This window comes from Eupeodes corollae, chromosome 2 (genome assembly GCF_945859685.1).
Source record: "Eupeodes corollae chromosome 2, idEupCoro1.1, whole genome shotgun sequence".
Classification (NCBI taxonomy): Eukaryota; Metazoa; Arthropoda; class Insecta; order Diptera; family Syrphidae; genus Eupeodes; species Eupeodes corollae.
This window is the reverse complement of record NC_079148.1, coordinates 154,307,396-154,329,437: the sequence shown is the minus strand read 5'-3', so window position 1 is coordinate 154,329,437 and position 22,042 is coordinate 154,307,396. Positions and strand designations below refer to the sequence as shown.

At 32.4% G+C, this 22,042-nt stretch overlaps 3 protein-coding genes across 4 annotated transcripts; 1 reads left to right on the top strand and 2 right to left on the bottom strand.

The window, feature by feature from the left end:
- The first annotated feature begins 926 nt into the window (after positions 1-926).
- Positions 927-3,957, top strand: LOC129945788 (ubiquitin thioesterase OTU1). The gene is made up of 2 exons (XM_056055708.1): positions 927-1,782; positions 2,101-3,957. Exons 1-2 carry the CDS (start codon positions 1,036-1,038, stop codon positions 2,311-2,313), a joined length of 960 nt encoding a protein of 319 aa, XP_055911683.1. The 5' UTR covers positions 927-1,035; the 3' UTR covers positions 2,314-3,957.
- LOC129945789 (protein Asterix) lies at positions 2,433-7,916 on the bottom strand. The gene is made up of 3 exons (XM_056055709.1): positions 7,673-7,916; positions 7,479-7,594; positions 2,433-2,676 (listed from the first exon to the last, which is right to left on the bottom strand). The coding sequence occupies exons 1-3, from the start codon at positions 7,788-7,790 to the stop codon at positions 2,587-2,589; spliced, it is 324 nt and encodes a 107-aa protein (XP_055911684.1). The 5' UTR covers positions 7,791-7,916; the 3' UTR covers positions 2,433-2,586.
- Positions 7,917-9,604: 1,688 nt separating this feature from the next.
- Positions 9,605-21,649, bottom strand: LOC129945317 (H(+)/Cl(-) exchange transporter 5). 2 transcript variants are annotated; one of them, XM_056054973.1, is made up of 14 exons: positions 21,513-21,649; positions 21,133-21,380; positions 16,460-16,751; positions 13,238-13,264; positions 13,036-13,175; positions 12,755-12,958; positions 12,061-12,693; positions 11,786-12,000; positions 11,509-11,723; positions 11,202-11,452; positions 11,039-11,139; positions 10,802-10,965; positions 10,528-10,741; positions 9,605-10,466 (listed from the first exon to the last, which is right to left on the bottom strand). In XM_056054973.1, the coding sequence occupies exons 2-14, from the start codon at positions 21,217-21,219 to the stop codon at positions 10,376-10,378; spliced, it is 2,634 nt and encodes an 877-aa protein (XP_055910948.1). In that variant the 5' UTR covers positions 21,220-21,380; positions 21,513-21,649; the 3' UTR covers positions 9,605-10,375. The 2 variants fall into 2 exon arrangements, with proteins under 2 accessions (XP_055910948.1, XP_055910949.1); XM_056054974.1 differs by having other exon boundaries at positions 16,460-16,706.
- Between the last annotated feature and the right edge of the window lie 393 nt (positions 21,650-22,042).

The following is a 22,042-nucleotide window of genomic DNA, read 5'->3' as shown; positions in this document are numbered from 1 at the left end:
ACTTTAGTACCTGAATTTTCATAAAGTTTATAGTAAATGAAAAGGGAATGTAAAGTAGGGATAGATTTTCACGTCAGGCGTATTCATTCAAAGAGGTATAAGGCGCTAGTTATAGATATCATTGGTTTTCATCATTGAAAACAAACATTGGAACTTTTTTGACAGGTCGTTTATAGCTATCATTAAAAATGTCTGTCATTGAAAAAATGTTCTCATTGAAATCCACCGAAAAACTTTTACTGACAGAAATCTTTCATTGAAATTGTGTAAAATTGGAACACAAATCAGTGGAACGATACGTTTCACTTTTGAACACAAAAGTATCAGCTGTTCAGAAAAATGAATTTCCACCCGGAAAATACAAAAATACGTTTTTGAGAATAATAAATCCGTCCTTACACTTTTTTTTCTTAAAAAATAATTTTTGTGTTATTTCCGATTGATCAGTATGTAATTTTCATTTCTAATCAAAGGGAAACACTGTCAAATATCAATTAAAAAATTTTCCGGTTCGCTTTCAATGATAGCTATAACTGGCGCATAACCCTAAATGATTTTTAAGGGGTATCCATTCAGAAGTTCAGAAAATTATATCTCTTTACTCAAAGAATTTTTTCGAATGAAAATATGCAATTAATAAAAGAGATTTCCCTGTAGGAGTTTCTAAGCGGGACAGTTCACCTCCGCCTGTTTACCTCTGCCAGTTTACACCTGGACAGTTTACCACCGCCGGTTTACCGTCAGAAAACAGTTAATTTCAATAAAATCTCTAAACAAATTGTCGAAAAAAATTTCAATGATGAAAAATAGTGACCATAAACGGAACATTTATCTTTCTTGTTATTGGTCTTTGTTCCTGCGGTCTTATAACTCAAATAGAAACAAACAGTTCTAATCGACACTTTTGACGCTTTGTCAATTAATTCTTTTTTTTTTTGAAAAATTCAGACATTACCAAAAAAAAGAAAATTTTGCTCCATTTTGGACTTAAAATTAAATAAATTTTTGTGGATTATTATTTTCACTTTTGTCATCATGACTGGATTTTCGCTAAAGTTAAAATCAAAAAATGGCCAATTCGTTGTTAGTGACCTAAACGCTGGCACAACAATAGCAGATCTAAAAACAAAGATATCCCAAGTTACGCAAATCAATCCATCATATCTACACATATTGATAGGTTTTCCTCCAAAGCCATTGGATTTATCTCATAATGACAATAGCCTTAGTGCGACTGGCATCTCAAGTGGTGACACATTGATTGTGGAAGAAAAGATAATACAGAACATTGAAGACGATGCTGCCTTTGCCCGACGACTACAGGAGGAGGAAGATCAAGAAATGCTATCAGCATCTGAAGTGCCAAGTCAGGATCCTTCGAATCCGTTTGTTGGAATTCTTATGAAAAAAATCGTACCTGCAGATAATTCATGTCTTTTTACAAGTATCGGCTATGTGCTTAATGGCAAAGTGTCTACAGACTGTGGAAGCTTTATGAGGAAGATTATTGCTACCCAAGTGTCGGCAGATCCAGTATCGTACAATGACGGAGTACTCGGCAAACCTAATGCCGAGTATTGTGAGTGGATTCAAAGATCCGAGTCGTGGGGCGGAGCTATTGAGGTGGCTATACTTTCAAACTTTTATGGAATCGAGATCGATGTTGTTGATATTCAAAATTCTATTATAAATCGTTTTGGAGAGGACAAAAACTACGGCCTGAGAGTGTTTCTTCTTTTTGATGGCATTCATTACGATCCACTCTATATGGAATCGGCAGCGGTAAGTTCAAATGCTAAGTGTCATAGTTGAATCCTATTGATAACATAGAATAGGTACTAATTCTACATAATAGACTAGATTTTAGTCACTGATAAAGAATCGATTCCCTTCGATTACTGAAATCAATTATAAAAGAGCGCGGAAAGAAAAGAGAGCTATCAGCAAACTGTGTTCTTTCTTCTCTATCCGTTTGTCTAATATTGTGTCACTATAATTCAGTGCCTCTACTGCATTTTAACGAGTTGCTCTTAGTGCTAATTAAACATATGAACTCATCCATACTTACCTCACAAGCTTCCAAATACTAATTTCTTCCAGGGAGACGTACCTGCAACAATGTTTCCTATTGAAGAACTTGGCGTTTACCAACAAGCTGAATTATTAGCAAAAGAAGCCAACTCATCACGACAATTTACTGATGTGGAAAAGTTTTCTCTACGTTGTATGCAATGCGATGTTATGTTAGTTGGACAAGTGCAAGCCCAACAACACGCCAAATCAACTGGTCATACTAATTTCGGGGAAATTTGAGTATACACCGTTGCTGTTATCAACCTCATTATATTTATATTGGTACTCATTTTAGTTCTTATTTAAAATTACATTTTTTTTAAACAAATAGAAAAATAAATAAATGCAAATTTATATATTATTTTAATTTTTATTAGTTTCAAAATTATTCAACTTATATTTTACTATAATTGCAAATTACACATATTTTTTGTTTTGGTTGCTTCGCATGGAACACATAATAATTATCTTTAAAAAAGAACTTAAAAACAATTTTTAGTTTTGAATATTGTGTTATGAAGCCCATGGTGGTGTCATTGGAGCTGGATTTTGTAAGTAGGACATTACAACTGCACTTACACTAAGCATAAATGATGATAAAACCTTAAAAGAAAAAGAATACAAAAGGTTATTTTTTTAAAAAAAAAACATCTCAGGCAACAAAATAAAATAATATAAAATCCCTGGTGGGTTTTTTCATATTTTTGATTTGTTTGAAAGGACAAAAGTTCAAAATAGGAATATTTCAGGTATATTGAGTTAAGAAACTAATATTAATTATTGATCTTGTAAACAAACACAATCATTTCAAGATCTGGGGTTATAAGTTCATTTGAGCAACATTTTTCAGACATACAAGTGTGAAAATAAGACATGCCTTTGATTATTTGTTTTCAGTTTAAATAAAAGTAATTTGTATTGATGTCATTTTATAAAGTTTAAAAATTGAAAAAAAAACCTTTAAAACATTGTAATTTTTAATTAAAGTTCATTTCACATCTAGATTCTCGAAATATGTGTTTATTGATGCACAAAAATCAATATTTGAATGGGTCTTATAGTTGGAATTTTAGTTACCCATTTACAATTATCATTCATAATATTTTAATAAAAGTTAGCTAAGTTGTGGTACATAATAGATTTATATTTATCTTTGGTAATATTTGATGTAAATAAAATGATAAAAACCTGCATTTTTGTTTTGCTAAACATAAATAATGTAAATGATATAATGTGAAATAAATAGCCTTCCAAAAAAAAATATTCTATATACTGAGATTAACAAAAACACTATTTGTGCACTAAAATTAAACTCAATGTAAGTTGTTCGAAAAATTACAGAAAATATCAGAAAGGTGCAATATAAGGTGTTTTATGAGGAATATCTTTAATTTTTTGTTTAAATTAAGTTCAAACATTCTAAATAACAAAAATACATTACTAAATGTAAGTCTTGTTCATAACATGTTGAGATCAAATTAATCAACCTATCCTGCTCTCAAAAAGTTCATTAATTACAAAAGAAATATAATTTAAATCATTTCTAGAGAGTCATAATCTCGAATGAACTTGCACAGAATAATAAACTGCCTCATAAAACACATTTCAAGTGCTAAATTATTCTAACTTTACTTGTAGGGTAGGTCTATAGTATAGTCTGTTCATAAATACACTTTATTGTAAATAAACTGAGTTTATTTTAAATAGTTTACCAATTTGTGTCATTAAAAAAGAAGACTACATTATAACAAATATATTATGGCAATAAATAAATTTGTAATAGTTCTGTCTTAATAGAATTTTTTTTTTTTGAAAATTAAATATCTTGTTCAATAGACTAACTGAAAAATAATTAATTAAATAAAATATTTTCCTGAAAATAGATTATTTTTTATTTTTAAAGGATCATTTGGTATGATATACCTACCTATCAATAAGACAGAAAACGTTTTAATGATTTGTCTTTGGTATATTGCTCGAAATTGAGGGCACTTGAACTTTAAGTAGAATTCTATTGATGTTTACCAAAATCAAGTAGTTTCAGAGAAGCCGCCTCTGATGTGCTGGGTTTCAAGAAACCACAAACAAAGAACCCCTGGTTTGAGGAGGAATGTCGGCAAATGAAGCCAAACAACAGGCACTTAAAGCGGCGCTGCATAAAAGGACGAGAGCTGCTCATGAGCTCTATGAGCCGAAGAGGCGAAAGGAACACCGAGTTCTGAGAAGGAAAAAGAGAAGGCATGAGAAGCAGGAATGAAGTTCGAAAATTTTATGAACTGGTGAAACGAAATTGCAAGGTACATAAACCTAGAACCGAAGGCTGCAAAGACGAAAGTGGAAGCATCATAGTGGAACCGCAGTCAATGCTGAGGATATGGAAGGACCACTTCTGCAGACTGTATAACAGCGACGACGAACCGAATTCTGCTGTCAGGCAGGATGATCCATTCAACATAGACTACGAAAGCCAACGTTCTCGTCCTCCCTACTTAGACGAAGTAAAGATTGCCATATCTAAGCTGAAGTCTAATAAAGCCGCTGGAGCAGATGGCTTTAATGTTGAGCTCTTTAAAGCAACTGGAAATACGTTGATTAGGAACATGCACCAACTTATCTATAAGATATGGTCGGAAGAAAGCATGCCCGATGAATGGAACCTCAGTATTGTTTAGCCGATCCTGAAAAAAGGAGACCCTCTAAACTGCACCAACTATAGAGGAATCAGTCTACTTAACATCGCCTATAAAATCTTCTCTGCCTTCATATATGAACGTCTTAAGCCCATCGTCAACAACCTGATAAGTCCTTATCAGTGTGGTTTTAGACCAGGAAAGTCAACAGTTGATCAAATATTCACATTACGACAGACCTTGGAAAAAAAACAAAGAACACAAAATCGACACCCACCATCTTTTCATCGATTTCAAGGCCGCATATGTGAGCATCTACAGGGAGGAGCTGTATAGAGCCATGTATAGTTTTAGCATCCCTGCCAAACTCGTCCGTTTGTGCAGGATGACCATGGAGAATCCACGCTGCTTTATAAAGGTTGGAAGCATCTTGACAGGACCTTTCGATGTCAAAAAAGGTTTTAGACAAGGTGATGCGCTGTCATGCGATTTTTTTAGCATCGAACTTAAAAGAATAATGCAGAGCAACAACACTAGAGGCACTATCATTCAAAATGTTTGTCCAATTACTGGCATATGCTGATGACATTGACATAATCGGAAGAACTCAGCGTGATGTCAATGGGGCGTTTATGAGAATTAAGGCAGAGGCGGCAAAAATGGGTTTAACAGTTAATGAGGACAAAACAAAGTACATGCTGTCGTCAAGAAAGGGCCTACAACACCGACGCCTGGATCTCAGCACATCAGTGCTGAGATCAAACGCAGAAAACCTCTTGCTGACTGCTATTTCTTTGCGCTAAGAAAGTAATTGAGTGGAGTATATAAGACCCTTATCATCCCCGATCTGCTATACGGTGCAGAAGCATGGGCTATGACAAAAGCGGATGAAAGCACCTTGGGTCGTTTCTAGAGAAAAGTTCTTCGTGTGATCTACGGTCCCATATGCATAGAAGGGGAGTGGAGGAGAAGATGGAACGGCGAGCTGTACAGCGACTTAGACTTAGCCAGAAGGGTAAAAGTCGAACGATTAAGATGGCTGGGTTACGTAGAGCGCATGGAAACCAATGCTCCGGCCCGGAAAGTCTTCGAATCCCCACACACAGGACAGCGCAGTAGAGGAAGACCGCGGATCGGGTGGCTCGCACAAGTGAAAAGGAGCTCACCCAACTTGGAGCGCGAAACTGGAGACATTTAGCTAGGGACCGAGCTAGATGCAGAAGTTTGTTGGGTGAAATCCTAGTTTACACAGGACTGTAGCGCCACCTTTAGTAAGTAAGTAAGTAGTTCCAAATTGCAATATTTTGAGTTATATATTTTGTAACAAAAGTAATTACAAAAAGGGTAATTTCAGCTATAATTCAACACTTAGTGACTTACAAAAGGAAATTAGTGTTGAACGTAAACTTGTGATGTAAGGTTAATTATTTTAGCAAACGGGAAAATCCCACGACTTTAAAACATTCTTTATATAGCCTCAATAAATGGGTTATCTAACACTGAAATAATTTTTAAAATCGGACTAGTAGTTCCTGAGATTATCGCATTCAAACAAACAAGCATTCTTCAGATTTATAATATTAGTATGAATATGTACAGGTAAATAATCCTTAAAATAAATTATAAATAGCATTATTCTAAAAAAAAGTGTTTAGCATTCTTTTTCAAATGTAAAATAAATTATCCAGTTATTAGGCATTTTTTTAACTAGTTTTGGTTGGAGAATTTTGAACATTAGGTTAGGTTAGGTTAAAGTGGCTGTCCATGATGGAATCGGACACACTTAGGCCAGTTTAATGGCCCATTGTGATACCACATGAATCTTAAGGCTTTCTCCTAAGCTCAATGGAAATTTCGAACATACAGCAATATGATTTCTGGCGGTAATGTTACTACACTGGCGTTGAAGACTTATAGTACCTTCAGGTTTTTTTATTCATTGGATAGTCTTACCTCGCATAAATTTCTTAAATTTGTAAGGCCCAACAAAAAAAAATGTACAAAATACTTTCGAACTGGAAAATCTCAAACAAATTTGCTTTTAGGACGGATTTCTTGATACGTTTCTTCGGAATTCGTAAGTTTTCGATTACAATGGAATACGTGATTTTATTTTAGTAGTCCTGGACCTTAAGATTACCTTCTTTTGTCGATTCAAAACTTTTTCTATTTCGTTTGCTACAATTGAATAGTTTGTTTTTGTCCTTAATTACTTTTTTAACAAAATCCTGGAGTTCATTTTAAACAAATCTGCGTCTTTGCGTTCCTTAGCTTCTAAATATAAGGCCTGTTTTGGTTTCAGTTTTAAAGTTTAAGGGAAGAAATGCCTAGACATTAATAACAGTTCAGACAAAAGACATGTTAATAAGTTGTAAATCTGAGAAATTACAAACTTTGATCGATTTTTTTTTTCAAAAGTGTCAGGCTACCGGGAGTGTTGGTTTTTGACAATGTAGGTATTCAGAAGTGACGAAGGTTTTAAAAACCCCATTAAGATAACGAATAGAATGTTTTCTTTTTCACATTTTTTTTTCGATATTTTTAAGAAGTTTGTAAATGAATTGTAAATGAGATTATTTGGGTTAGCATTTGTAATAACAAGAATTTAATATCATACGTCATCAGCTAGAAGAAAAGGACCCCAAATTTTGTGTTTCAAACTTTTCTAATGAACACATTTGTTATTTATCTCATTTTAACTTATTAATTTATTTTAATAACGAAATTACCACCATTTACTGGACTTTATGTATAAGAAAGTAAGGAGAAACTTACCTGTTTTGCATCGTCACTAACTCTAGAACTTGCGAAACTAATGCAGGAACAATATAGGGCAAACCATGCACACCATTTAAGCTTCATCATTAGGCCGCACATTGAGAAAATCATACCTGTGGACATTGATTAAATTGGTAGGTAAAATTTAGATTAGATTAAACTTAAAAAGAAGAAAAGTTTTCTTGCTTTACCTAAAATATTCATGTAGTCGGGCATAAGATCTTCTCCATTTCCGCCTTGAGCTTGATTTTGTGGTGGTTTGTAGCGAACAACTTTGTCCTTGCGACGAGGATCAACAAATACACTCATATTGCTATCAGTTTAAATAATTGTAAGAAATATTAAATGAATATTTTTAATAATTTGATTCGAATGAATTAATGAAAATTTGTCTCTCCCTAGTTTAATTAATCTTCGTAGATGAATGAATATGAAATGTAGTAATTGACAAGAGCTGTCAAAAATGACAGTACTTCCAGTGCTGCCGAGTGAAGTATGGAGTAATTTTTAATACTATATTGGTCGCGTTCACATAGTTATCCAAAATTTTTCGAATTGTGTTTTGTGTTCTTTTTAAGTACTTGATAACTTTAAACGATTATACAAGCAGAAATATTTCTGGATTCATTGTTTTTTTTATTTGTCCAGTTTATATTTCTAAGATATCAGATTTTTGTATTCTTAGAAATATAAACTCTCAGAGATATTTTTAACTTTTTCTGTCAGAAATCTGAGAAGTTCATTTTTTTGATTCGATTTCTCAAAAATTTTCTATCACATAGTTTAACTTGGGGTCTCCATTGAACATTTCCGATGACAGGACTATCACCCTGTCATCAGATAATCCAATAGAGACCAACAATCCAACATCCAGTCCATGATCCGGCCATCGCAGTTTGGAGCGGATCAAAATCTTGTCATTAAATTTGACGTTTGTGTTGTAAATAGTAGTGAGCGTCCATTTTCCACAGTCTTTTTGAAATTAAAATTTCATTTCGTTTAAATTGTCGTCTTGTGCGGTCATACCTTTATTTATTTTTTATATTAAGTGAGTAGAATTAATTAAAGAAAAGTAAATATATATTTGATTTCCTATATTGTTGTTGTTTAATACATATTAATTTCAGATAGCTGTCGTTTAGTCTGCACCGTCCCCCCATAATAAGTCCTTGAGAAGGTGCGCCTTCAAATCATGAAGTTCCCTTACTTCGAGAAATGGAATCACCCAAAACCTGTGTTTTCTTGTATCTTGAACAGTTAGCTGTTGTAATTAAAGCGTTAAAGGGCTACATTTTGTTTACTCAAAGGCATTTTTTTATATAATTTGTTTTAAATTTAATGTTGTAAAAAAAACAACAATCACCGACATAAAAGGTAAATCAAAAAAAGTAAACAACAGATCAACCGTTGTGTCAAATGTGACATTTGAGGTTTCTCATGGAAAGACATAATATGCTCAGTCAAAAAAAAAACACTGGATTGCGGATGAGATTATGGAAGAGAAGTTGGATTGGATTTTACTCTTGTGGAGCCTCAGGGTAAACAGGAAGAAAAGAAATACAAAACTACTTAAATTTTTGGGTAAGAATTAATAGTGAATTTTGTTTATATTTAATGCTCTGTCAATCCGACTGATAAAACCCCTTAGAAATTTTAGAAGATAAGAGTTTTCCACTATGTTTCAAAAATGATTGCGAGTGGCAGCTGCTGTTGGCTCGGAGCATTCGGAGCCGTATGTCAGCAATAACGCGCCGAATATTCTCTTCCAAAACGTCAATCTTCTCGTACTTATAAGCGACTTTACATAGCCAAACAAAAATAGTCCAGCGGTGTTAAATCGCTCGCGCACAAGACGCAAGATATGTAACTCGTCAAAAGATTTCCTTCAATAAATTGATGGGCCGCGCAAACTGAACCAATATTTTGGTAATAAATTTGCACGTTTTGTAAATGGCAGACTAAACGGAGCATAAATCAAGTGACAACTGTCAGCAAATACCAACTTCGAAAAAAGTATTGCCATATTCTTTTTTGTCTTTTGATGTGGATCCAATAGATCTTTCGAAACTATTTGTTGAACGTTTTGAATCTCTTGAAAAACAATAATATAAAAGACTTTCAAATTACTTGATCGTTTTGAAGAAAATCCTTTTTTTCTTTTGATCATTGGTATATATTTCATGCTTTACTATTTACATTTATTTTTATATAAATTACTATGATTATCATTTAGTCTATAATTTAATTTTCTTTTTATTAAGTTTGTTTTTTATTTTCACAGATAATCTGAATTTTTATTTTGGGGCACAAGAAAATCAAAAGCATGCTAAAGTGAAACCAAACAATTTTAAAGTAGCTTCTAAATATTTATACTTTTCTTTTTATTGTAATTTGCAAATGTTTACATAATAAAATCACAGTCAGAGAAGTGGGCGAATAAAATTTCTTTGTAAGTTAAAAAAAAAGAAGATATAGATAATAAATTTGTTCTTTAAAGCGACAATAATAATGAGATACGAATAATTGATCAAGAATTTGTATATGTGATTATATATATCTATAGCAAGCCCCATCAACTCTTGTAAAAAATAGATGTAACAAAATTAACAACAAAATATTTGAGGATATACAGAAAATTTAAAGTTGTCTATTTTACAATTTTCAAGTGTAGATTACGATTTAAATTAATATTAAATAATAAAAAAATATATAAATATACTTATATTTGTATATAAACACAATTTGCTATATAATTTTTTTAAACTAATAAAAAATAATGGTTATTTTTTGTTTTGCATGATATTGAGTAAATAAATTATAACATTTTCTTAATCAAACAAAAGACCATTTTACTTGCTGCTTACATGGAAACTATATTGACAGCAAATGTAGTCTTAGTTGAATAAGACTGTGTTAGGATCTTCATTATCCATTTGTTTAACGTGCCGAAGGACATCCTTTTTGGTTATAACGCCAAGTAAACGACTATAAAACAAAATAAATATTAAAGAAAATATTTTCAATGTATGTATATAAATCAGCTTACCCATTATGCGTGACAAGTGTTTGCCGGAGGCCAAGCTTTCGGAACATATCCACAACAGTTTCCATTGGAGTTTGATCGGTCACTGTGATAGGTGCCATATCAAGAATTTTCTTAAGTTTTAATGGTGGTGGGCCTAAGTTCTGCACAGGTGTTGCTGATGTAAATAGCACTATTGAGGCACTGTTTATACCCTCAATAAGTCTTTTAGCATTTCCTAATAAGTTCAAATTAAAATTATAAAAGACAGTTAAAAGGGAATTAACACAAATTTTACCGATTGCCAAATTTAAGTCCCTGCGTAGAACAAATCCAACTAAATATTGATTCTCCTTTGATACCACAACTGGATAACCATTATGTTCGGTTTCTTTTAGGAGTGATTCAATATCATCGACTGTCATTGAGTCCTGTGTTATTACCGATAGAGTTTCATTTCTCCTACAAAACACAGAAAAACATTATCAAATTAGTTTTAAAGACAGTTAATATATAGTTCATTTAATAAACTGACTTTGGCTGCATAACATCAGCTGCTAACGTTGTATGGGCGAACTCATCTTTACTATCCAAAAATGGATAACCGTTCAGAGCAATGTGCGCATCATAAATACCCTTAAATAAAAAATAAAATATTTGTAGAATTCAACAAAACAACAAGTCTTTCTTGTGTTTACTTGTCTTCCAAGAGCATCTCCAACCCATTTTGATGCCATAGCGGCAGCCATTAATGGTACAATATAACCCACTCCTCCGGTCAACTCAAACATAATAACTACTAGTGAAACCGTCATTCGTGTAACTCCTCCTAAGACAGCTGCTGCTCCTACCATTGCATATAAACCTGGGGTTATCAGGTTATTTCCAGTGGCACATTCACCCATAAAGAACCACAGTGTTGGATAGTTATAGGCCAATTGTTCGACACCTTTAATAAAAAATCATTAGTTAAAAAATCTATAACATAGAAATAAATAATTTAACCTATGCCAACAATTCGTCCCATGATCGCTCCGAGCAATAACGAAGGAATAAACAAACCACAAGGAACCTTCATACCAAAGGTAAAAACTGTCAGAGCTAGTTTAAGGAAAAAGGCCAATATGAGAAGCCAAATGGCCTTATAAACACCTGGACCAGGTTCTGCAACTTCTATTGCTGCTGCTAGCCCACTTGTTATGTTGTGGCGTGTGTAGTCACTGTAAAGCAAAATATTTTCTTTCTTTCTTTCAGACATAAATTTAAATTTTTCTTAACTTACCACAAAGGAGTACTATCATTAGCTCCACATTGACTAAATAGTAAATAAATCAACTCATTCATGTTCATCCTAGTGTATGGATTCGGATAACATATAATTCCAGTAACTAACGTAACAACCAAAACTTCCATCACTGGATATTGACCCAATTTACTGAATTTCCTGTACCTGCACCACCATAGGTTAGCTTTGATGAATACTGTTCCAGTTATTCCCTAAATAATATAGATCAAATATGTTAAAGAGAAAACTTATAAAACAATGATCAAATTTACCCCTAAAACTCCAAGTAACACAAATGGAATAAGTTCAAAGAATATCCAAGGTTTATTGTATTCAACGAAAAACAACACCGAATGTTCATTGCCAAATGGTGTAATTGAACGCAAAACAAAAGCTGCTATCAGGGCACAAAAGAACGAACGCCAAAGTGTTTTCAATGGGAAATAATATGAAACTTCTTCCAAACTGAAAAGCACTCCCCCGATCGGCGCAACAAAGGCAACCGAAACACCAGCTGCAGAAGCTGCCGAGAGTATTTCACGCTTCTTAGCTTCATTGCGTCCATATTTGGGAAAAAGATGAGAGAATATATTTCCTATGCAACTGGCGATATGAACCATTGGGCCTTCCTTGCCCAAAGTAAGCCCAGCCGATACGGAAAGCATTAGACCAACTGATTTTATAAGCAAAGTCCATTTCCCCAGATAACCGCGAATTATGAAGCCCGAGAGGATGGTCTTTATTTCAGGTATACCCGAACCACATGCATAGGGAGCGAACATTCTGACAAGCGATGCACTCAGAGACGCAAACAAAAGTGCCCACAGTATGTAGAGCAGGTACGAAACGATGTAAGATCCTGCTCCATTTCTCGATTGCCCGAATACTTCAGGCCATGTTTTCCACTAAAAATGTGTTCAAATTAACATAGAAAGTAGAACTGATTTTATGAAAAAGTATATTAACCGTTGTGCAATTTCCGTCCTCAAAGACACTTTCCTTAGAGGGCCAACAGCACTGTTCTCGATTAAACCAGAATGCTATAGGACATATTCCATGTTTCAGGTCAGACATCCAACTTGCTCCGATATCCACCATACCGGCAACCATTCCTGCAGCGATTCCCACAAGTAGAACACACAACCAACCTGACCAAGCATCATGAGCGCCCTATTTTAAGAAAAAAAAAGAAAAAAATACACAAATATTAGAATAAATTGTAATTTTCTAAGTAATTGCGATTTTACTTTAATCAAATCCCAAAGAGAATCCTGTCGCTTCTTAACTATGTACCTATGTCGCATGCGATCTCTAGCAATATCTCGCTGCCAGTCTATTGTATGAAAATCATCATATTGTCCTATGCCAGGTATATCTTCATGGGGTTCTAATATAAATAATAATTAGGTAAATTTTGCAACAAAGAAAAAAATAAACAATATTGCTTACCTTGGGAACCATAGAATGATATTGCCCCTGAAAAATACAATTATTTATTTATGTTTTAAAATTCAAGGTTGAAAATATATAAAAAAGTAGAAAGTTTTGAATCAAATATTCAAAGCATTATTTTTTGACTTCTTTATGATTGAAATCTGAGGTCGGTTCTTTACTTTTTTTTAGTATATAACTCTAAGCAGTGTTGGCCTATACTTCCCTAAAACCAACGCCAAACCAAAACGTTACAGTGGATGTGGAAAGCTATAGAGCTGATTACTGACGTTTTTATTCATCAAACGTGCCACAATTTGATTTTTAGAAGGAAACCAAGCTTAAACTAAGTTAATGTAAAAACTTTACATAGCTTGACGTTACAGTGCCGTGAATTGGTCTTCAAGATCGTGCGATTCAAGGACACTTGACTATTTTCCGGAGAGAGTGACTATTTAGAGGACAACATTCACCGCTTTATTGCCGATGTTCGGACACAAAAGTTCGAAAAAAATTACACTTCCAGTTTAGACTACGCACGAGCCAGCTGTGGCGGTCATATGCCAGAAATCAAATTCATTTAAAATGATTATTTTTCGAATAAATCCTTTGTAGTACCCGTGCATTAATAGCTAGTTTATTTATTGAATTCGTTAAACAAACTAAAGTTAAAACTTAAGACTAATATTACATTTATTCTTAGATTAATATATTTATAAAGCTTTAATCTAAACTGAGGTATTGAAAAAAAGTGAAGGAACTTGTCTTCTAATACTTGAACGGCTACAAATAAAGTTTAATTGTTCCAAAATTGATGGTGATATGACTGACATATTGATTAATTTTATAATAAAGCACAGCTGAATGTACTTTCTGTGTTTAGAAAGATGAGTGTTTTATAATAGAAGATAATTCGTTAACGTACAAAATAAACAGTAAATGTTCTGAGTGGCTACCTTGTGGTACGCCAGAGTTGGTATAAAAATATGATGATCGCTCATTCCCAAAAACTACGCTGTATGATCTATTATATAAGTACGACGAAACCCAACTAACAAATTTATCGTTAAAGTCTTGATATTTAAATTTGGAAGTTAATGTTTTATGGCATAATTTATCAACGGCCTTACTGAAGTCTGTGAAGACACAGTCAACTTGTTTCCGTTTTTCAAACGAATCTAAACAAAAAGAACTGAAATGAGGGATTAGTAGTTGAACAAAACCATGTTAACTGTTACAAATTACAGACTTACAATATGACTTTACAAATAATGGACTCAAATAACTTAGGGATGACGGACAGTTTTGCAATGGGACGATAATTTTTTATTTCATTTTTACTACCCTTTTTATGTATCGGTGTTATGTACGAACTTTTCCAAATTTCAGAAAAAATTGAAGATTTGAGCGATTCATTAAAACGAATATGAAGATAAATGGGATGCACATTTTTTTAAATATAAGAAGGTACACCATCTGGACAAGGGCTATAACAAACGTCAAGTTCTGAAGCTTTGGGAACGATTTCATCTTCAGATATCCAAAGACTAATTGAATTCAAATGAGGACAATTTTGTGAGAGGGCCAATGACTCAGGCGTTTGACAGGAGTTCGCTACTTCGAAAGCATCTTTAAAAAAATTTGCAAACATATTTTAAATTTTTTCAGAGTCATGGCTATGCATGCAGTTTGGATACCTGTCAGTAAGTTTTTGTTAAGTTTTCATAAACGTTGTTAGGAGAGCTTGGAGGTGATAACTTATAGCAGTCCAGTCACAGTTTTAACTTTTATGCAAATCATTTCTACATCAGATTAATAAAAGTCGTCAACCAAAGTGCATATCAAGCAATTTTTTATTGCTATAGACTGCCATGTCAGAGGTCTTGGGTTCGATCCCTGCTTATTCCATTTCACAGGTACTGCCTCTTGCGAGGAATTGACAAATTTTCCAAGAGTAATTCTTGTCATGAAAAGTGCTTTCTCAAACTAGCCGTTCCGATTCGACTTAAAACTGTAGATGTCTCCATTTCTGATAACAGTACTTGCACACAGGAATGGTTGAGAGTTGTAAGTCAGTAGGCCCTAGTTCTGACTGTTGCGCCACCCAATTTATTAACATTGGTATCTTTGTCTTATTTCATTTTATAGGTCTATGACTCAAAAAAAAACACTGCACTGCACATTCACTGCTAATAAATAAAATAATTGCCATTTTGCTGCTAAAATATTTCTTTTCAATTTGGTTTTCTTTGAACACCAACAATTCTTTGAACAATTAAAAATCTTTGATTCAACATTAAAATTCAATAAAAATGACTCAAATCAAACTCTAGTATTTCACTAGGATAATGTTTTATAGTTAATTTTATTCTTTTTTATGTCAATACAATTGTATTAAGGTTCAAAAAAAATAAATTCATGTTTTCGTTAATGCATTTCAAAATAATCAACTCATCCCAGCTTTCACCAAAACATTATTCCGCTTTATGCTTTTGGAATATGTAGGATTAATTTTCCGATCATTTAAAAAAAAATTAAATAGTCTGCAAAAGAATCAGGTAGGTCATACTACATACAATCGAAATGTCAGTAAATTACAAGCAGCTGATTTCGAAAATAATATTCATTTAAGTTAACTTTGTGAACACATTCTACAATGAATATCTTTCGTTCGAATGTGAAAATACATAAAGTTCATTCGAATGAATAGATCTATTCTATCGAATGGGCTATTCATTCGAATCTCAGAATAAGGCTGAATATTTTAAGGTACTTTCTTTAAAAAATTGATTAGTAAAACATTATCAATAAAAATGCACATGTGAACTCTTTGTTTTCGTTTCGAACAAAACTAACTTCAATCGTTTTTACATCAAATGCAAAGAAAAATGGCACTTTGTATTTATTGAAGAGATAAGATCATAGCTATAGAGTAAAACAGTTAATTCTATTCATTCAAACGTAACACAGTTGATGTCATTTATTTTGATAATACTTATTATAAATCAATTACGATTATCATTAACGAACTAATGATGTATACTTTTCCATACATAACCTGTTTTCTAAACTAACATAAGTGTAATTGCAAATTGTATTGTCTTTTAGCATATTAACACTTAAACCTGTTTTGAGATCTTACTTTAAGAAATTAATTAAATCATAAAAATTTGCCTTTATTTCTTAGAAACAAAAAATGTGACATTATTTTATTCAAAATAAAATTATAATTCTACTTACCATCTGGGTCGTTGTAATCACTTCCAAAAGCACTGTGAGTTGGCACATGGGATCGATCCATTTCTGTATTTCTGCTAGCGGCGTTATTTAAATTCGTATTTGAGTTAGCTTCAATTGGACTTGTGCGTGGTGTGATATCAATCATTTCATCATCATCTGCGACGGCAGCAGCAGTTAGTGATGTTGTTGTCGTAGCAGCCAGAGGATGCTGCTGTTGAATACTCGACTCTATATTATGACCGTTTGACTGGAAATTTATTTGATGTATTAGCGACTTGCCAAATTGGCGATACTAAAATTGTTGTTGATATATGAAATAATATTCAAAGAAGTTTTGAATCAGTTTCAAACAAAAAAAAAACATAAATAAATATTTATTGGGTTGTAACTTCGTTTCTACATACGAGTACGAGTACCCACCCGATCCTTGGGTTAATAACATTTAAAGCGTGTTTTGTTTTTGTTGTTCTGGTTGTTGTTTTGCTTCGTGGGAAAAATTGTTTAAAATTAAACCTAAATAAGGAAGATTTAAGGCGATTTGGTGTTGAATGAATGATGATGTAAATTGTTTTACATTAATTAAAAATAAAACATTGAATAACTCAGCGACTGGAAAAATTCAAACTAATTTATTTTTCTCCAACAAACAGCGACAAAAATGACAACAAGAAAAGAAATAAATTTTAATCAATTATCATGTGAATGTAGAATTTTGCTGCAAAATAAGAAAACATTTGAATTTCAATAAAACTTATGAATGGCAGGGGCCATTCCAGCGATATCAAAAGTCCAAGGCTGACTAAAGGCGATCTCTTTTTCGATAAAAATAAAAAAACTCAAGGCTAGCAGTTAGCTTTATTGGATTTCAAGGTTATATTTGATGTCGATAGAATGCTTTACGGCTTCAAATGTACGATTGTTTTTGGCAACCACAGGAGAGTAAAAGAAATCAAAAAAATATAATTTTTAACCATTCACAGTGATGAAAGGTGAAAAAACCAACTTCTTGTTATAAATCATTTTTAAAAGCAGAAAAGAAAAGAATAAGCCTTGACTTTAAACAATATATGCGCTTCTATTCTCAAATACATGTGTGTACCTATGTTTTTTTATTTTGGAAGTTATTTTATCAACTTTTTCTTTTACATAAATAAATAAATAACCAGGTTCTAGCGTCTTACAACTCTCAACTATTCATATATGCGAGTAATGTCAGAGACAAAATGGGGCTTTTAAGCATAAGGGAAAAACACAAAATAGTTCTTAATAAAAATTATCAGTAAGTCTTAAGTTTTTAAAAATTCTCAAAAATTACTTATTAGTCCTCCATTGACTCTTAATAAGGTTTTGAAAGGCTTTTAAGGTTCGGCATTCATTGATTTGAAAATAAGTTTTAGAGTTAATTTCTGAAGCTGATTTATGTCTTTGGCGCGGATCCGAACTCCGTTTTTATATTTATTTTAATATTCAATTCAATTCAATTCAAATGTTTCTTTATTTTCACAAATATTAAAGATTTATAATAGTTTACCCACAAAGCAAAGTTCTTATCTGCAGGCGGTTATAAACAAAAGTTATTATTTTATTTTACATAGTGATTGAATTCATGATGCAATTGAAATTTTATTTTGAGAATAAAAAACTACATAACCTATTAGGTATTTAGCATTACTTATTTGACTTATAGAACAAAATACAATTCTAACAGGTGTTTTTTAATTTTTTTCTTTCATTTCTTAAAATTTTTTATACTTTTCAGATTCTGTGGTAATTCATTAATTATTTTTGGAACAATGTATCTGAGCACTCTGTTCCTATATAAGTTGAAAGTAGAGGGGATTTCAAGCATTCCAAGTGCTCTTCTTCCAGTATTTAGATTATGTCTTATTGGCTGTAGGAATCTTTGGTCATCCATACAATGTTGTAAAGTAGTCATACGATATATTGCGTTTACATCTAGAACTTTGAAGTGTGCATAAGAAGTTTAATCAGGCGATGTTGGAGATTCAGTATCTTATCGAGATGTGTTTTGAAACTTTTCCTAGGCCAGGATTCCATATCAAATTCGAGATTCCGCGAATAATAAACTTGCTTAAGTACTTCGAAGTTTGAAAATCTTTTAAGGTAAACCAAGGCAAATAGGGTGCTTTTAAGTTGAAGGCGTAAAGTGTTAATGTGTTCATACCATTTTTCATGATTTCGATTGGTTGGTTGTTGGCTGACAATGGACAGTGATCGTTTCGGTGATACATGTTGAAAAAAAAGCGAATGTGAATAAATTTTGTCTTTGAAGCATTAATAACCAGTTCATGATCATTGGACCACTTGGATATACTCGTATTATCAAAATGTTTTTGAAGTATTTCTATTGCTGAATTCATACTTTTGTGTTTAACTGTAATGGCTATGTGGTCTGCATATGCATATGCTGTATTAGTTTTAAGCAATCGTAGTAGTTCATTAGTATAAAGTATGAACAAAATCGGTCCCAGTTTTGATCCTTGTGGATCGCCATATACGGTAGGTTTTTCTTCACTTAAAGTTGATGTTACCTTAACCTTAATCGACTTTTCAGTAAGATAGCTTTTGAGCCAGTCTGATAAACAACCTCTGATACCAATTTTGTTCAAGCTTTCAAGAAGTTTTTATGGGCTGAGGGTGTCAAAGGCTTTGCTGAAGTCTATGAACAGGATAAGAACGTGGTGATTACGATTAAGGCCTTCAAGAAGTGTATTTGTAAATTCCCCAAACAGCTTTTTCGTACTCTTTTGAGTCGTTTGACAATTACTTTCTCCAATCATTTTTTTACGGCTGACATGATAGCGATCGGTCTATAGTTTTCGGTTTTGCTTTTTTCCCTATTTTATAAATAGAAAGAATAATCGACGTTTTCATAAGTTTTTCGTACACAATCCTGGATTATGCTGCGATTTATTATGACTTGTACAACCGGTGCAAAAAATTTCGGCGTTCATTTGGAAATCAATTGGTCTTATGTTATATGCCCCAGTTCCTCTTTTTGGTGTTTACATTGCTCAGAATTTGAAATATCTCTTCTCTACTGCCCTCAATTGAAATACTCTGCTGTACTTGTAAGTTTTCATGGTTCATCGTTTGTGTTTTAATGTTTTAATGTTGCACATATCCATAATGTTCACTACTTGGTTTGCAAATCAATCTGCAAATTCTTCCACAATACCTTTTTAACTATTAATGTTGGTTGAAAAGTTGTTTTGTATAACGTGATCGATTGAGGCTTCTTCGACCATTCTATTATCATTTAGGACTACTGCAGCGTAAGGTATGGCATAATGATCGGCGAGGTCAGTTTCAATTTCTTGTTTCGTTAGACTTACGTATATGTGATCAATCGAAGTAGATGTATTTCGTCTTAGATCAAGACGTGTAGGCTTTTTTATAACATTCGTGAGTCCTATTAATGCCATCATCTCCACATATCTTAGCACTAGAGGGCTATATCGATATTTTCCTTCTCGACATTGATCACTATATACATTTCTTCAGATACTAACAGCATTGCTGATACTGAAAACTGTACTAAACCAACTAACAGCTAAAAATAATTATTTTTACATTCCCTAACATTCCTAAGAAGAAAACCAACGCTGATTTCGTACCTGTATATCTTCATAGAATACCATAGACAAAAAATAATGAATAATTACAGTTGATGAGGCCTTGAGGTGTAAGGAAGTAAGAAATTTGGAAATACTTTAAAAACTAAATTTTTAGAGGACACATTTAAACTTATGTTTGAAACTTAATAAAATATAAGGAGCAAGGAACTAAAACCATTTGTCATGTTTTTAGCTCCTTGTACCAATTAAGAATAATTAAAAGTAATGTTTTTCATATTCAAGTTAACCTTAATTATATATTAACTATCATCTCGAGTCAGAAAGGAAATATTTTAATTAAAAAAAATTTAATTTTAGTGAGTGAATCGACCTTAAAATAATAATATAATCAAGGTTAAAGTTAGACTTTAAGAAAAAGAATATAGGAACCACGCTTAGGTTTAAATTTGAAAGTTTCCAGTTTTTTGAGTTGCTGTTTTTTTGAAAATTAAAATGGAACCTAAAATAAATATTTACAAATATGATACCTGCTAAAAATAATAAAATACATAGATATTGAGCGAGAAACGTTGGATAAACATTATATTCACATGACCTTACATTCCATGAAAATAAATATCTTTTATTTTATTATAGGTACCTTTCATTTTGTTTTATCACAAAAAATAATAAAATAAAAGAGAGATGTGATAATGATTGATTTGCGGGGCATTCTACCTGTTAATACCATCTTAGGCGCAAAGTGTAACTAAGTGAAGTGAAGGTGCAGCTTCTAGAGTGACGAGAGTGTAACATGATACCGAATATATAAAAGATTGCGATTACTTAAAATATAAAATGGGGCGTTTTTGTGAAGTATTTATTTATTTATTTCTCCCTCAACTTGCGTCTAAATGCATAATTGAAATCTTTAAGACACATTACTGACTGTTGAATAAACAAAACAAAAAATAAGATGAAAATAAAATATAAACTCGAGCCAATTGATGCGTTTAACAATCAAGTAAATAAAATGCATTCCAAAACCATTACGAGTAGAGTACCTCTACATCTCTTCTTACAGGGTTGACTTACCTTTTTTAGAACGGATTGATATGCAGTGATATAGTTATTTCCCTCAGCAGCGACTGCTCGATTGCCTTTTAGTGGAAACTTTTCCATACTAAAAATTTATTGATGCATTTGTTAGTTTTGCCGAAAATGACGACAGCAAAATGTTGTTTTTTTTTTGTATTTCTTGTAAATGTCTCTTTTTTTAGCCAATTTCCAATTTTTTACATCATTTTCTTTCCCTTTTCTTGGACTTGCGGAGAACAAAATTTCTATTGGCAAATGTAAGAAAAAAAAAACAACAAAAGAATCAAACAAAGAAAATTAAGAACTTTTTTTAAGTTAACTTCCAATTTTGGATGAATTAATAGAGAAATTATTTGTTATGATTGGAGTGCACATACTTCGAATTAAAATTGAATAATTATGCTAATAAATAAATTATATTTGATAACTTTTTTGCTAGAAAAATTTGTATAGAAAACTAGTGACGTGCTAAATTGGAAGCAAAGCCAAAGGAATGACAGTTGTGACTTGTGACAGCTGCTAATGACAGAAAAGCTTACTGAAGTTGTAGATGAGCCAAAATTTAAGGGACCTTTTAAATTATGATATGAGATTTCAATATTTATTTTTTAACCAAGGTACAAAACAAACCCACAAAACACAATAGGGCATATTCATAGATGTTTGTTAAACTCTTACTAACTTGTTACTAAGCAAGTAAAGAGTTTAAGCCATTTAAATTAAACCTAAGTTTAGGGCTAAATCTGTGGTTTAACTATAAACATAGCAAATTCTGTGTTTAAGTAGTTTTTATCACAGCCAAATGTTATATTTGATTTTTTTTTGCAAATTGAAAACTGAAAAAGTAAATTTGATGTCCAGTAAAATGTCGATTAATACTGCAATTGAAGAATATGTATATAGATAT

What these genes read in the sequence shown, in the direction of transcription:
- LOC129945788 (XM_056055708.1), top strand. Translation starts at nt 1,036, where the DNA reads ATGACTGGATTTTCGCTAAAGTTAAAATCAAAAAATGGCCAATTCGTT. An exon ending in TCTATATGGAATCGGCAGCG is followed by an intron (nt 1,783 to 2,100) that starts GTAAGTTCAAAT and finishes AATTTCTTCCAG; the next exon opens with GGAGACGTACCTGCAACAAT.
- LOC129945789 (XM_056055709.1), bottom strand. Translation starts at nt 7,790, where the DNA reads ATGAGTGTATTTGTTGATCCTCGTCGCAAGGACAAAGTTGTTCGCTAC. An exon ending in CGACTACATGAATATTTTAG is followed by an intron (nt 7,595 to 7,672) that starts GTAAAGCAAGAA and finishes CAATGTCCACAG; the next exon opens with GTATGATTTTCTCAATGTGC. An exon ending in TTAGTGACGATGCAAAACAG is followed by an intron (nt 2,677 to 7,478) that starts GTAAGTTTCTCC and finishes TTTTCTTTTAAG; the next exon opens with GTTTTATCATCATTTATGCT.
- LOC129945317 (XM_056054973.1), bottom strand. Translation starts at nt 21,219, where the DNA reads ATGGAAAAGTTTCCACTAAAAGGCAATCGAGCAGTCGCTGCTGAGGGA. An exon ending in GGGACGAATTGTTGGCATAG is followed by an intron (nt 11,453 to 11,508) that starts GTTAAATTATTT and finishes TTTTTATTAAAG; the next exon opens with GTGTCGAACAATTGGCCTAT. An exon ending in GAGATGCTCTTGGAAGACAA is followed by an intron (nt 11,140 to 11,201) that starts GTAAACACAAGA and finishes TTTTTATTTAAG; the next exon opens with GGTATTTATGATGCGCACAT.